Genomic DNA, 14,373 nt, shown 5'->3' with positions numbered 1-14,373 from the left:
GAAAATTTACAGAAAATTTAAGTTTACACCATTATGAAGAAGTGAAAATAATTTTGATATTATTTTAAGAAACCCAATTTGTGAGGATGTTATTTAAAAGACAACCATCTCAGTACAAAATGATAAATTTATCAGATTTTATAGTTAAATCATCCATGTTACTGGTACTTTTTCTTCCTGGCTGTAATACTTTGAACTCTATACATAAGGATTGTTGTTGATATATTCCTGTTTCAGCTAATTTTTATAAGTTTTTTGCCTGTGTCACATAAAAAGTACTACTCCCTGTGCTTGTGCCACATAAAAAGCACTACTCACCTCGCCTGTGCTTGCGCTATATAAAAAGCACTAAGCCCACTCTGCAGAGTGGTTGGTGTTAGGAAGGGCATCCAGCTGTAAAAACCCTTACCAAAACAGACACAGAAGTCTGGTGCAGGTGTCTGCCTGGCTGGCTCTTGTGAAACTGTCCCACCCATGCTAGCATGGAAGGCAGACGTTAAACAGTATGTAGTCAGTGATGCCTACATTTAGGTTGCCAATCACTGGTTTGCTGCATTTCTGATGGCAAGTGACAGAATAAATGCAACGTATTTCTGTTTAAATGCACAAATCTTTATATACTGGTGAAATACACACATGTGACTGATGTCTGCACCGTTTTTCTCTTCCAATTGAAACCCCCAAATCAAATTGTTGAAGTTAACGCTGTTCAGAAAATACTTGCCCCAGGTTCTGTGCCATGGGATTGAACCTAGAAACACATTGTTGGAAAACAGTAAGCTTGTTAATCATTCAACCATTTCTGTGTCTGATATCAGAATAAAGTGAGTTGGTGAGCTGGCAGAATCGTTAAAATGCTGGGCAAATGCTAAATGGCATTTCGTTTGTCTTTATATGCTGAGTTCAAATTCTGCCGAGGTTGATTTTTGTCTTGCATTTTTTTGATATCAATAAAATAACAGTTGAGCACTTGGCTTGGTAAAATCAATTTACCCCTTCCTTGAAATTTAACCTAACATTCATCAGAGCATTAGATTGCTCAGTGAGCTGGCAGAATTGTTAGCATGTTGGGCAAAATGCTTAGCAGCATTTTTGTCCTTCCTTTATGTTCTGAGTTCAAATTCCGCCAAGGTCGAATTTGCCTCTCATCCTTTCAGGGTCAATTAAATAAGTACCAGTTATGCACTGGGGTCGATGTAATCGACTTAATCCCTTCCCCCAAATTTGAGGCCTTGTGCTTCCAGTAGAAAGGATTATTATTATTATTATTAAAAGGTGGCGAGCTGGCAGAATCGTTAGCCCACCAAGTGAAATGCTTCGTGGTATTTTGTCTGCTGTTATGTTCTGAGATCAAATTCTGCCGAGGTTGACTTTGCTTTTCATCCTTTCAGGCTTGATTAAATGAGTACCAGTTACGCACTGGGGTCGATGTAGCCAACTGCCTCCCTCCCCCAAAGTTTCATGCTGTGTAGAAAGGAATATTTAACTATAACTCTTTAACTGCTGAATTCTAATTTTGGTTCCAAAATCTGAAACCAATATTAGAACAAAGAGAGAATATTTTTGAATTTCTATCATAAGTTGATTATTAAATGTTGTTTTAGCTGTGTAAATAGATTAGTAAATATTTCAAGAAAAGCAGCTGAGAATATTATTACAAGCAGCTTGATGTTGTTGCTTCTGTCTCTAATAATAATAAATTTATATCTTCAGAGTTGGCCAGGCTGTTATACAAAAGTTAAAGAAAGTATTAGTAAGAATCTCCCAGCAGCCATTGGCATTGCCATCGCTATTATTCTGGTGCAGGTATGTTCTCACTTTTGAATTTCTTAATTACCAAGCTCTTTTTTTCACAGACAGTGCCCAACTAACCCTACTATGCTGTGTAGTTGACAAAATCAAAAACAATGTGTGAATTGAAAATATAAAATGGTAACAATTTACCCATTGCACCCTATTCGTATATAAGTATTTTAGAGTTGGGTGTTTTGAGGGAGAGAGAGAGATGGCAATTTTGAGAAGGATTGAGAGAGCAATGGTGAGAGAAATGTGTGGGGTGAGGCTGTTTGATGAGAGGAGGACTGAGGACTTGATGGGGATGCTGGGGATGGAGGATTCTGTGGAACGGCTGGCAAAGGTAAATGGAGTGCAGTGGTACAGGCAAGTGTTGAGGAGGGATGAGGAGCTTGTTCTGAGGAGGGTGCTTGAGTTGGAGGTAACTGAAGCGAGATAGACCGAGGAACATATGGAGGTGACAGGTGGAGGAGGAAATTGGGAGGGTTGGCTTGAGGAGGGAGGATGCCCAAAAAGGGCGAGATGGTGTGAGGGCGGTTGCTATGGCATTGAAGTAGATCCGACCACCTCCGTTAACAGAGACAAAACCCTGATTTAAAACACTGGATGATGATAATGATGATACACCTGTGAGAGACTAATGCAAGATGTGTTGAAACAATTGTTAATAAAGGATCTCGTGAATTGTATTTTCTTTTTCTCTCATTTGTTACACACACACACACATTGGCAAGCATTGCAGTAAAGTATTCAAGAAGACCCTTCTACCACAGCAGAATTGTTAAGGCTGCTCCCCCAGGTGAAAAGGATTGATCTTCATGAGTCCTGTGTTGGTGCCAAGTGAAAACACTTGCATGGCACAACATTAAAGGCACCCAGTACACACTGTAAAGTGGTTGGCATTAGGAAGGGCATCCAGCTGTAGAAACCAAGCCACATCAGACTGGAACCTGGTGTTGTTCTAGTCAAACTGTCCAACTCCTGCCAGTATGGAAAACGGATGTTAAATGATGATGATGCTGTGTGGTTAAGAAGTTTGCTTCCCAGCCGTGTGGTTTTCAGTTTAGTCTCTTTTCATTGCACCTTGAGCAAGTGTCTTCATCTATAACCCCAGTGAACAAATGCTGTTTGAGTGAATTTGGTTGACAGAATTTGGTTGACAGAATTCCAGTGAGTGGAGAGTACCTGGGCAGAGATACACTGTTTCCATCCAGACTTTAGCTAGAAAACACACAGAAGAGACATTTATATCCATGTGGCTAGAGATAATAAATCTGCATTTGTCAGTGAAATGCCTTCTTTCCCTCATTTTACGCCTTGATCCAGTCTGATGTGGACTAGTGGTCCATTGAGGAATCCTGGTGAGTTCAATAGAGAATCAAAAATGGGAAGCTGAAGTTCTTTTTAGGGTTCAGAAGAGGAAGTCCAGCCATTGCTATGGTGACCACATATTCTATTATTATATGTTATATATTAACTTTACAAGGTTTATATGCTGCTGTTCAAGGTTTTAGTCTTTTTTTTTTTTTTTTTTTCTGTGTCCAATATTTTGGTAGAAAAATTTGTATTCTTTTACTCTTTTACTTGTTTCAGTCTTTTGACTGTGGCCATGCTGGAGCACCACCTTTAGTCGAGCAAATCGACCCCAGGACTTATTCTTTGTAAGCCTAGTACTTATTCTATCGGTCTCTTTTTGCTGAACTGCTAAGTTATGGGGACATAAACACACCAGCATTGGTTGTCAAGCGATGTTGGGGGGACAAACACAAACACATACATATATACGACGGGCTTCTTTCAGTTTCCGTCTACCAAATCCACTCACAAGGCTTTGGTCGGCCCGAGGCTATAGTAGAAGACACTCGCCCAAGATGGCACGCATTGGGACTGAACCCGGGACCATGTGGTTGGTAAGCAAGTTACTTACCACACAGCCACTCCTACGCCTATGTATTATCAATAAAGTTTATCTAATTGCAACGAGACCAAATTTAATTTTTATTGTGTTGAGTAACTTTTGTTTTATTTGTCAAGTTAGACCAAAAGCAGTTGAGCATTCAAAGTGGAGGCCATTGTGTTACATCATCTGAAGCTGCCTTCCTGCCAGTTCTTAGAGGTGAAGAACTCCTTCACTGAAGCTTCTTTCCTGTGTTTGTGATGCTTCATGGAGCTGGAAGAGGTGGAGGCTTCAGTGAATGGAATACTTGGCCTCGAGGGACAAGAACTGATATCGGCATGGAACCAAAGAACTGGCAGAAAGGTGGCTTCAGATGGTGCAACATGATGGTTTCTACTTTGAATGGTAGACTGCTTTTGTTGTAACTTGACAAATAAAGTAAAGGAGTGGCTGTGTGGTAAGTAGCTTGCTTACCAACCACATGGTTCTGGGTTCAGTCCCACTGCGTGACACCTTGGGCAAGTGTCTTCTACTATAGCCTCAGGCCGACCAAAGCCTTGTGAGTGGATTTGGTAGATGGAAACTGAAAGAAGCCCATCGTATATATATATATATATATATATATATATGTGTGTATGTATATGTTTGTGTGTCTGTGTTTGTCCACCCCAACATCACTTGACAACCGATGCTGGTGTGTTTACGTCCCCGTAACTTAGCGGTTTCGCAAGAGAGACCGATAGAATAAGTACTAGGCTTCCAAAGAATAAGTCCTGGGGTTGATTTGCTTGACTAAAGGCGGTGCTCCAGTATGGCCGCAGTCAAATGTCTGAAACAAGTAAAAGAGTAAGTTAAGAAAATATTGCAAAAATTTTGACTTGATGCAACATAACGTTGATCAAATTAGATCCGTCTTGCTGACTTTTGCTAGAGACTGTGATAAATGTACACCAAGATGATGTAACACAGACACTAACCATTGATTTCATTTATAATTTGTTGGTATTTCGTATTGAGTTGGTGCACAATTATTGTGGCTTTTTTTTTCAAACAAAAACAATAATGACGTAACAAAAACATCTTTAGATGATTATTCTGGAGCATATTCACTATCTACTTCAATTACTGCTTTCTATTTACTTGGCAAACGGTCAGACCGTCATTTAAAGATCATCATCATCATCGTTTAACGTCCACTTTCCATGCTAGCATGGGTTGGACGATTTGACTGAGGACTGGTGAAACCGGATGGCAACACCAGGCTCCAGTCTGATTTGGCAGAGTTTCTACAGCTGGATGCCCTTCCTAACGCCAACCACTCAGAGAGTGTAGTGGGTGCTTTTACGTGTCACCCGCACGAAGGCCAGTCAGGCGAAGATGTTTTTGTTAAATATTTTTATTGTTTTTGTTGAATTTGTTGAAAAGAACTGCAATAGTAAGAATGATATGGTTTGGTAGCTTTGTTCAGACTTTACTGATGTTTCGGCTGGGCACCACTTTAGTACAAGCTCTGAAAATGTTATCTTCTGGCATCTTTGGATGCTATAAGCTCTATGCATTTACTTTGATACCTATAGGAGAGTATTGTAGTTTGCTTGAAGCATTGTGTATTGTTTGTAAAATATAATGTGTTTTGAATGTCACAAAAATGCACTATAATAACAACAATGGACTATAATAACTGTTATAATTTAACCATCCATAGTCTAATATAATATTTCAGAATATGAAAATTCTTTCTTTAGATACCCCTAGGAATTGATCGAGTCACTGCTATAATCGATTTTCCAACGGTTTTCTGTTTCTTCCCCACCACCCCCCAGAAGCATTTCTGCACTAGTCTCAGAAAGCTTCTTCCAGAATTCCTCATGAGAAGTGCATGAAGGCAGCCATGTCTCAAGCTCATGTGTGCGGGCACATCCATAGCGCTGCTTCTAAGTTATGTATTATACGTGCAGTTTCCTTCCCCACTCTTTTTTTTTTTTTTTTAATAAATAATACATGAGCATGTATCACTGCCTATGTATTGATAGCATCTATTATTAACCTCGATAACTATATATATTCAACTCTGTGAATTTAATCCTGAGACTTGTGTTTTCACCTGTTATTTTTACGTTGATGCTTGTCTAACGAGATGCTTGTATGTTCACCTGTTTATTTTCGTTTCTATTTCAGTTGTTTCTCATTGTCTTCGCCTGCTGCCTTTGCACTTCCAAAAGAGGAGAAACGCTTTCATAGATATCTTCTCATAATGACTGAACATTTGAAAGCTAATTATTTTTCCTTCATATAAACACTTGTATTCTAATTACTCGCATTTTTGTTTTATCATATTTGATGCATATTTTTGTCAAACCTATGAATTTCTTAATATCTGTTTCTGTACTTCAAAAAGACTAATTTCACTTAATTAAAAAAAAAAAATCTATAAATGTAATTAGGACCATGTGCAGTTTGAGTTTAATGTCATCAGTCTTTCAATATGTTACACATTATTCTTTTCACTCTTGATACTTTAATAAACTTGCTCAAGCTATTGTTGCTTTATTTATCTCTCTTTTATTGTTTACTTAAGCACAGTTTGTTGTAAACCCAAGGATTTAGTGTTTTGTCTTCATCACATTCCTGCTTTGGGTCTTTTGCTAAAATTCATTTCAAAGGCTGCTGGGAATACAACTTATCGTAAAAGGCCCATTTGACCTAAAAAAATTTTTAAAAAAAGCTTTAAAAACTGGTTTACATCAATATTTTACTTTTTACTCTTGCTATTAAAATTGTTGACTTGGTTACTTTTGTTTCTTTTTTCCGATTTTGAAAATATGCCCTGATCACATGACTATTAGATTTCTGATATTTGAAGTAGAGACATCTAAAATAATAACTAAAATATCCTTCTGTTTCTTTGAATTTTTTTATAGTATAAAAGTTTTACCAAATTTAGACAAAGATAAATTTTATTTTCTCACCTATGTTATTTAGAATTTACATTCCACAGAATCTGTGGTGTTAGTAGAACACCTAATGGCCATTGAAATACAGTTCTATATTTAAGAGATGAGGAATTATTTACATTTGACGGATATTTGTCCTCATCTTGTTTGTTGTTAACACAACATTTTGGCTGATATACCCTCCAGCCGAGGGTATATCAGCTGAAAGTGTTAATATCTGTTGAATGTAAATAATGTCAATAAAGGCCATTGAAATGCTTAACAGAATCTGTAGCTAGAACAATATTTTTTCATAGTTGAAAGGTAATTGGAACATCATTTATAAAAGGGATCTTTAAGATTTTATTAAATTATCGGATTGTCACCACCACCCTCAAAAAAACCAGGTAAAGGAAGTATTTTAAACAGGTTAGAATTTGTCAATTCAACTTTTAAGACTTTTCAGCATTTGACATCTTTTAGAAGCAGAAAATATATACATTTTTGCAGATATGCTTTAAAGTAATGTTATGCCAGCTATACAAGATCAACCCTGGGATGTTTGCCTGATAACAAGCTATGAAGAATCTTGTGTAGAACCGAAGTTGTTAACTTGTAGATAGTGTTGGTCTCTGTTATTGAAAGCATACTTGTCAATCAATGGCTCTCAGTGGTCCTTTATGAAACCAAACTAGTCAACCAAGGTTTGAAACCCTTAGCCTCTAGATTAGTTTGTCAAATGTAATGATTAATTATTCACTTTTGTTTTGAATTAAAAAATAACTGGTCTGAAATAGATATTAAAAGGTACAGTCCCTGGCACTCATTTTATTGTTATTGTTTATTACTGTTGATATTTTGTGTTATAAGCAATACTAGAAACACAAACCTATAATTTTAATTAAGATACAGGGCAACACCGCTAAGCAGAGAGGTGTATAAATATAAACTTGTTACCAGTTCAGATCTGTTTGAAGCATAAACCTGTAAAAAAAAAGCCATTCACTGTGTTTTTGCCATGGAGAAAATTTCTCTCTACACACAAATAGGTGTGAGTACAGTGAGTCAGTTTGCAGCATCACCTGACCAGACTTTGGGATGCATGCATTTCGGAGTGGTTATCTTCTCTACAGCGACAGAGACCAGAAATGCAGTTGCTGGGAACTGACAAGAGGAAATAACCACTCCAAAATGTATGCATCCAACAATCTGATAAAAGTGATGCTGTGAGCTGACTTGGTTTATTTACACCGTTTTGTCTACAGCGAAAAATTTTCACCATGGCAAAATACAGCAAATAGATTTATGGTTTCAAATAGATTTGAACTAGGAACAAGCTTGTACTAATTTTAATAATTGGTTTTTAAAATTTTGACAGAATATCTGAATGTTACTCCGGACAGTTTTTGTGTTTTTTATGGCACAATTTTTATTATTCTAAGTAAACCCATTGGGCAATTTTTCAGGATTCTTGGTGTTTCTTTAAAGGTTTGGAGATAGTAGCTTCTTATCTAAGTCTTTAAGCTTTTAATCATTATTAAAATTGGTCTCTAAGACTTCTTGGGTTCTTTGAATTATTTTTAATGATTTCATGACAAATTTATGTATAAGCTTAACATTCTTTTTCTTCTTAAATAACTGCAAGTTTAATTTGACAATATTTGATAGCTTACATATATTAATATACTGCCTTCAATCTCTTAGCATTCTAGACTTTCTTAAATATCTATAATAATGATTGTATTTGCAAATCCAATAAATTATTTTTGTATCCTAACTTTTGTCTCTTGTCATTCACACATTTTTAATAAATCCTGCACCAATTTCGAATAAATTACACTGAAGAACAAGTTTAGTCAGGTGCAGTGAATTACTTAATTTTTCACATTAATCTATCTTTGGAAACGTCGCTACATTCTTGCATTCTGCTGTTCAATGGATCGTGTTTTGGCACTGTTCTTCAAATTTGGATATTTAGTTTTTGTATTTGGTTTGCAAGATTACTGATGCAAAATCTTGTGTTGGAACAGATTTTGTTGTATCTTGGGAGGGTCATTAAGCCAATACTAGTAACACACACAGGTTATATTTCACTTCTATTATTAATTGATTAGTTAATCATTTAGCTAATTAACTGTCTGATTAATTGCTCAGTCAACCAATTAATCAGCTAGGTCTGTTAAAGTCCTGTCATTGCTATTCACAACCTCGTTAATGTCCCTCTACCCAGAGTTTAGAAATTTTGACCAAATAAAACAAAAAGGAAAATGGCTGTGTGGTTCAAATGCTTGCTTTGCAACTATATGGCTTTAGGTTCAGTCCCACTGTGTCACTTTGGCCAAGTGTCTTGTATTAAAGCCCTGGGCTGATCCAATGCCTTGTGGGTGAGTTTTTTTTTGTTATTAGAAACTGAGCACCACACAACAGTGGCTGGAGAAAAAAATTGTTTAAGAACTGATTTACTATCTATGAAAGCCTGGGGCACTGAAGCTGAGGACCGGCCCAGCTGGCATCTTTTCAGCTCCACTGTGACACATCATTTTGAAGCTGAATGACAGAGAAATGACAAGAAAGAAAATGGAGGCTGCAACAACGAAAGCCTCCATTACGGATCTCTTGTGAACTTTGCAACAGATGTTTCCATGCAAGAATCAGCCTCGTTAATCATCAGAGGCATAAACACGGACAGGGGAGAAGAAGGAGTCAAGAAGAAATCAAAATTATCGGACAGACGATTAAACGCCACCGCCAACAACTGTTCATGAAATAGTATTTTAAGAAATAGTTCTAATGTGAAGTGTGACCAGGACATGCAAAACAAGGGGTTAACTTAGATTTCACGATTTTGTATTTAGTGAAATTACTGTTTCTTTAAGCATATTCAATAAATGATCAAATATGAATAAGCTATGAGAAATGTGTCACAGAGAAGCAGCAAGGAGACGGAGACTCAATGAAACAGAAAGAGAAAACCAAAAGACAAGTGACTGCAGCTCCATGGAGATGAAGATGAGAATAGTTTTCATAAGAGCAAAGAGAATGCATTTTGGTTCCAAATACTTCAAAACATGGATTAGCATGAGTACAACTTTCTGAAGAGCAGCAAGAATGGAAGTTGATACAAAATGTAGAACAACACAGCATCACAACTAATTTTTCACGAACAAAATAAATAAATTCTAAAACAAGGTGGTAAACAGCTTTGTCAGAAACACCAGTGACTTCCTCAATAACGACAGCAACCGATGATGGTTCAGAATAGAATTGTCAAAACAATGTTGAATATTACAAGACATTATGACATAGATTCAATGCTAGAAGTATCTGTGTCAATCAGCCATAGTTACATTAACATGAGGTACCATTATTGTTGTTGTTGACACTCCGTCGCTTACGACGTTGAGGGTTCCAGTTGATCCGATCAACGGAACAGCCTGCTCGTGAAGTTAACGTGCAACTGGCTGAGCACTCCACAGACACGTGTACCCTTAACGTAGTTCTCGGGGATATTCAGCGTGACACAGTGTGACAAGGCTGACCCTTTGAGATGCAGGTACAACAGAAACAGGAAGTAAGAGTGAGAGAAAGTTGTGGTGAAGGAGTACAGCAGGGTTCGCCACCATCCCCTGCCGGAGCCTCGTGGAGCTTTAGGTGTTTTCACTCAATAAACACTCACAACGCCCGGTCTGGTAATCAAAGCCGCGAGTCTGCTGCCCTAACCACTGGGCCATTACGCCTCCACCCATTATTGTAATGTTCATGGAAGAGTGAACTGGAGCAATAGTGGCCGAATTTGATTTTGGTATTTAATACAAATCTAGTTCAATCCATATTGAAAAACTTCCAGATTTATCTGATGAACTTCAGCAATCATATTTGATTCAACAGATACAAAATACTTCAGGAGAAAAACATTCAGAGCCACCAGTTTTATGTCACAGTTGCTCAAGGCCTCTCAATTCACGGAGTTCTTTAAAACAATTTTTTAGAGCACCAGGAAATATTGTTACAAGATGCACCATCCTGTCTGAAAACGTCTATATTTCTGAAGCACAAATTTGACAAACCATTGTCTGAGAATGGCTGCAGATAAAAAAGGAAAAAAAATTCCTGAGAGTTCTCTCCAGCAGTCATTGTCCCTCATCATCACTGCTATGTCCTGCGTCTCCCAGAGACCTGTGTCTGTCCTTAGGGCATCAACATGTGTCATCCTCGGTCACCATCTTCTAGTGTGTCCGTGTAGGGACTTCCACAGGGAGCACAGAGTGAAGTATCAACTCTGAATGATGGTGAGCATGTCCAGCTAACTCCAGTCTCTTCTGTTATTTTCGGGCTAACTATCTGGAGGCTCTCGTACAACTCTGAGTTCTTCACCCTCAGTCTATATTGTTTAATGTTCAGAGCCATCCTTATCTTTATCGTGTAGCACCCATCCACCATCTGAGTGAGTTTCTTGGCCAATGTCCAAGTCTCAGACCCGTGCAACAGCACAGACTCCACTGCAGAAATGGAAGAGAAAATCTCGATGCTGTTATTTTCTTTAAGCTTCATTTTGCTATAGTTTCAGCTAACAGCTCTTCTTTGCAAACATTCCTCTATCTCTTCAAACTGATGCCAGCACAATACCAGAAAGTGTTCCTGTTGGCTTGTATGCCGACAAAAGTCGAATGTCGAACACTCCAGAAGGTATAATTTACCTCCGTGCAATGAGGCTGCTGTATTGGTACCCGATGCACTCATCAGGCTGACAGAATGTCGTTAAGCCAATTTCCAAGCAGAGAACAATCGGCAAAGGTTTCAGATATTTAGCAATTCTCATGAAGCCCATGACCACATGATGTGTCCAAGTTTTTTTTCTCTGGTAGACGATATACTGGTTTCAAATTTTGGCAGAAGGCGAACAATTTTTAGGGTAGAGGTAAGTCGATTACATTGACCCACAGTGTTCAGCAGGTATCTATTTTATCGACCGCCGAAAGAGTAACAGGCATTTGAACACACAACGTAAAAACGGACAAAATGCCGCTAAGCATTTCGTCCGGCGTGCTAACGGTTCTGCCAGCGCGCCGCCTTTAAGCTGGATAATACAGGGTGGTGCAAAAGTAGGCATACTGTTATGAAAAAAGAAAGCATATACAATACTGCGTACCCAGAAGCTCGAGTCCGTGCATATACAATACTCATTTATTTTTATCAAAAAAATTAAAAGTTACGACAAAAGTATTATCATACTTATGATTAATGACAGTGAAAATATCAAAAATGAGGCTAATTTAATAGTGCTAAAAGTTTTAATGAAATTAAGTATTATAACATTACCGGGAAATAAGTATCCAGTGTCCACCTCGATGTCCGTTTCCAACTCACACAGTAGCAATATGATCTCCTTCAGTAGGACTTCATTGACATCAAAGTGGAAAACAATCGGAACGACGTGGGTAATTCTTGCTGCATTTAACATAGAAATAGAAGTTGATTTCTATTCTCCACAAGGTTCATGTATCGTGTGTTTCATTACCAGATCAACTTTATGTGTATTATTTCGATTAGGAAGTTCGACGGAGACAAATTCGTCATTTTTTGCCAAGTGTTGTGGATGTTTTCCATAATATTAAGAAAAATGATAATGAGATAAACCTTTCCTGAAATTTAAATGTGCTCACATGGGCCATTAAGTTTCCCCAAACTCCACATTTGAAATCTTGTAGATGTGGCTGCCACCTGTTTGAAAATCGTGGTTTATTATTTAAGCTTACGTCGATTCTTTCGTGGTGTTTTGCATTTATAATAAAATAAATATATACAGATTGTAAAAATAAAATAAAAATATACAGTACAGTACTGTTTCTACTTCGCGGACTTTTCACCTATGGCGGGAGTTTTTAGAACGTAACACCCGCGATAATCGAGGTATTACTGTAATTATATGAGGATGATTCAGGCAGTTTGATCTGCATCAAATTCTCTTACTACTTCGGACTGGAGGTATACTATCTTTAAGGTATACACTGTTCATCCATTGCAAGGAGAACTCGTCTGTTTGGGACTGTTGTTTCATTACAGAGCTAGAGTTATAAGCCTCGATGATTTGTGTGTGGTCGACAATGTAACCCGCGAAAATTTTAAACATGTGACTCCGGTATGGCCACAGCCTTTGAGCTGGAACACAAAAAGGAAGAATGAAGGGTGCTACTTTGCTATTTGAGACCGGATCTATTCAGTTTGACGTACATTCTACTACAGTATATCTACTATTAATTTTCTACTATGGTATGATATCTACCAACTGTTGGTAGTATGAAATACATTAAAAATCATTAAACATTTATCCTATCAAAGGAAAGGAGCGTAGTAAACAGTTTGTAGTGTAAAAATTATTAAAAATCATGGATCTATTTTAAAACGGGGGCCACATTTTTCATTAATGTTTTACGTAGTGTTTTTGGTACCGAAAGACTTTCAAACTTCGTATACTTATCTATTTTGTGTTATAGAACAGAAAAATATTTTTGTATTCGAATTTATTTCATGTAAAAAATTGTCTTATTTCGATAATTTCAACCAATCACTGACAAGTATTTAGTTGTTTATATTTACTCCTTTGGCTGATTAAACGATGTAAAGCGTATTTAATCTCCATACCTTCGTTTTATTTGCTTTTTTCATTTTAAATTTGCTTTAACCCTAACCCTAACCCTAGGGTTAGGGTTAGGGTTAGAGTTAGGGTTAGGGTTAATTGTTTCAGAATCGTTTGTTTATGTAGTCGGCACTTAATGTATATCGGCTGAATGGACGTCAGTGATTGGTTGAAATTACAGAAATACGACAACTTTAACATGGAATAACTTATGGATTTCTTTTTTTTTAAAGAAGACTAAGAGAAAAAGATGTTTTATATGACACATTCTACCAGTGTTCCAAGTTTCAAAGTGTTTCGTTAATGAAAAATGTGGCCCCCGTTTTAAAAAAGATCCAAAATCATTAACACCTTATAATACAAAATTAAAAAATCATCAAATATTGATTTCAATGTTTGTAAACTGAACTGATATCATTTTAAAAAGCAGTGGAAAGGTCATCGTTTTTCCTGAGCATTTTCTAACAATAATGATCTAAATGTGATTGAAAATGTTGAGTAGGTGCGCCTCTTTTTTTTTTTTTTCTTGAATATTTCATTCTTGGCATCAGGCTACGATCGTTCAATAGCTTGTATATGAGCTCCTGATGTCGGGTCCACATAATGCACTTGATGTTGGACGGTTTTGTGCTGATAGCCGATATTCCTTAAGCAGAGCCAAGCTTACATTCATGTTCTATGATAAGAATCAAAGTGTCCCTATTTCTTCGTTGAACTTAAAAGTACCGACAACTAAATGGGCTAGAATTAATTGCTGAGGCCGTAAGTGGGGTTGTTTGGGAAAGTGCATTGTCATTTACAGTAGGTCGCAAGGACCCATTCAAATGGATTGGTAGATATACTATAGTAGAAAATTAATAGTAGATATACTATAGTAGAAAAATGGGTGATAGATGTCATGTTATAGTAGCATCGAATGAAATAATGAATCTCCTTAAAAATGACTGAAAAAGGCAAATGCGCGTAAATGGGATGACAACAACACTTTGTAGACCAGTTCAGAAATTTATTCGTTACAATTCAATTCTTATTCTCCGTCTGAGCCTCTAAATTTATAATTATGCTTCAATGAAAATTTATATGTTTATCCAGATGAAATATATATTACAACC

At 37.1% G+C, this 14,373-nt stretch overlaps 1 protein-coding gene across 3 annotated transcripts in view; it reads left to right on the top strand.

Annotated features, from left to right (window-relative positions):
• The window catches only part of LOC106867200 (CD9 antigen), an 84,318-nt gene extending 75,917 nt beyond the window's left edge, over window positions 1-8,401 (top strand). For 2 of the 3 annotated variants that reach the window (XM_089348519.1, XM_014912007.3), the window contains exons 7-8: window positions 1,714-1,806; window positions 5,870-8,401. In XM_089348519.1, coding sequence (XP_089204645.1) covers window positions 1,714-1,806; window positions 5,870-5,932 — 156 coding nt within the window. In that variant the 3' untranslated portion in view covers window positions 5,933-8,401. Of the gene's footprint in view, window positions 1-1,713 lie in introns of all 3 variants that reach the window. The other variant, XM_089348520.1, reaches the window with a different exon arrangement.
• Window positions 8,402-14,373: the final 5,972 nt, after the last annotated feature.

The sequence above is a fragment of the Octopus bimaculoides genome, chromosome 3 (genome assembly GCF_046866305.1).
Source record: "Octopus bimaculoides isolate indiv1 chromosome 3, ASM4686630v1, whole genome shotgun sequence".
NCBI classification, from domain to species: domain Eukaryota; kingdom Metazoa; phylum Mollusca; class Cephalopoda; order Octopoda; family Octopodidae; genus Octopus; species Octopus bimaculoides.
This window is presented reverse-complemented; position numbering and strand designations above follow the sequence as displayed.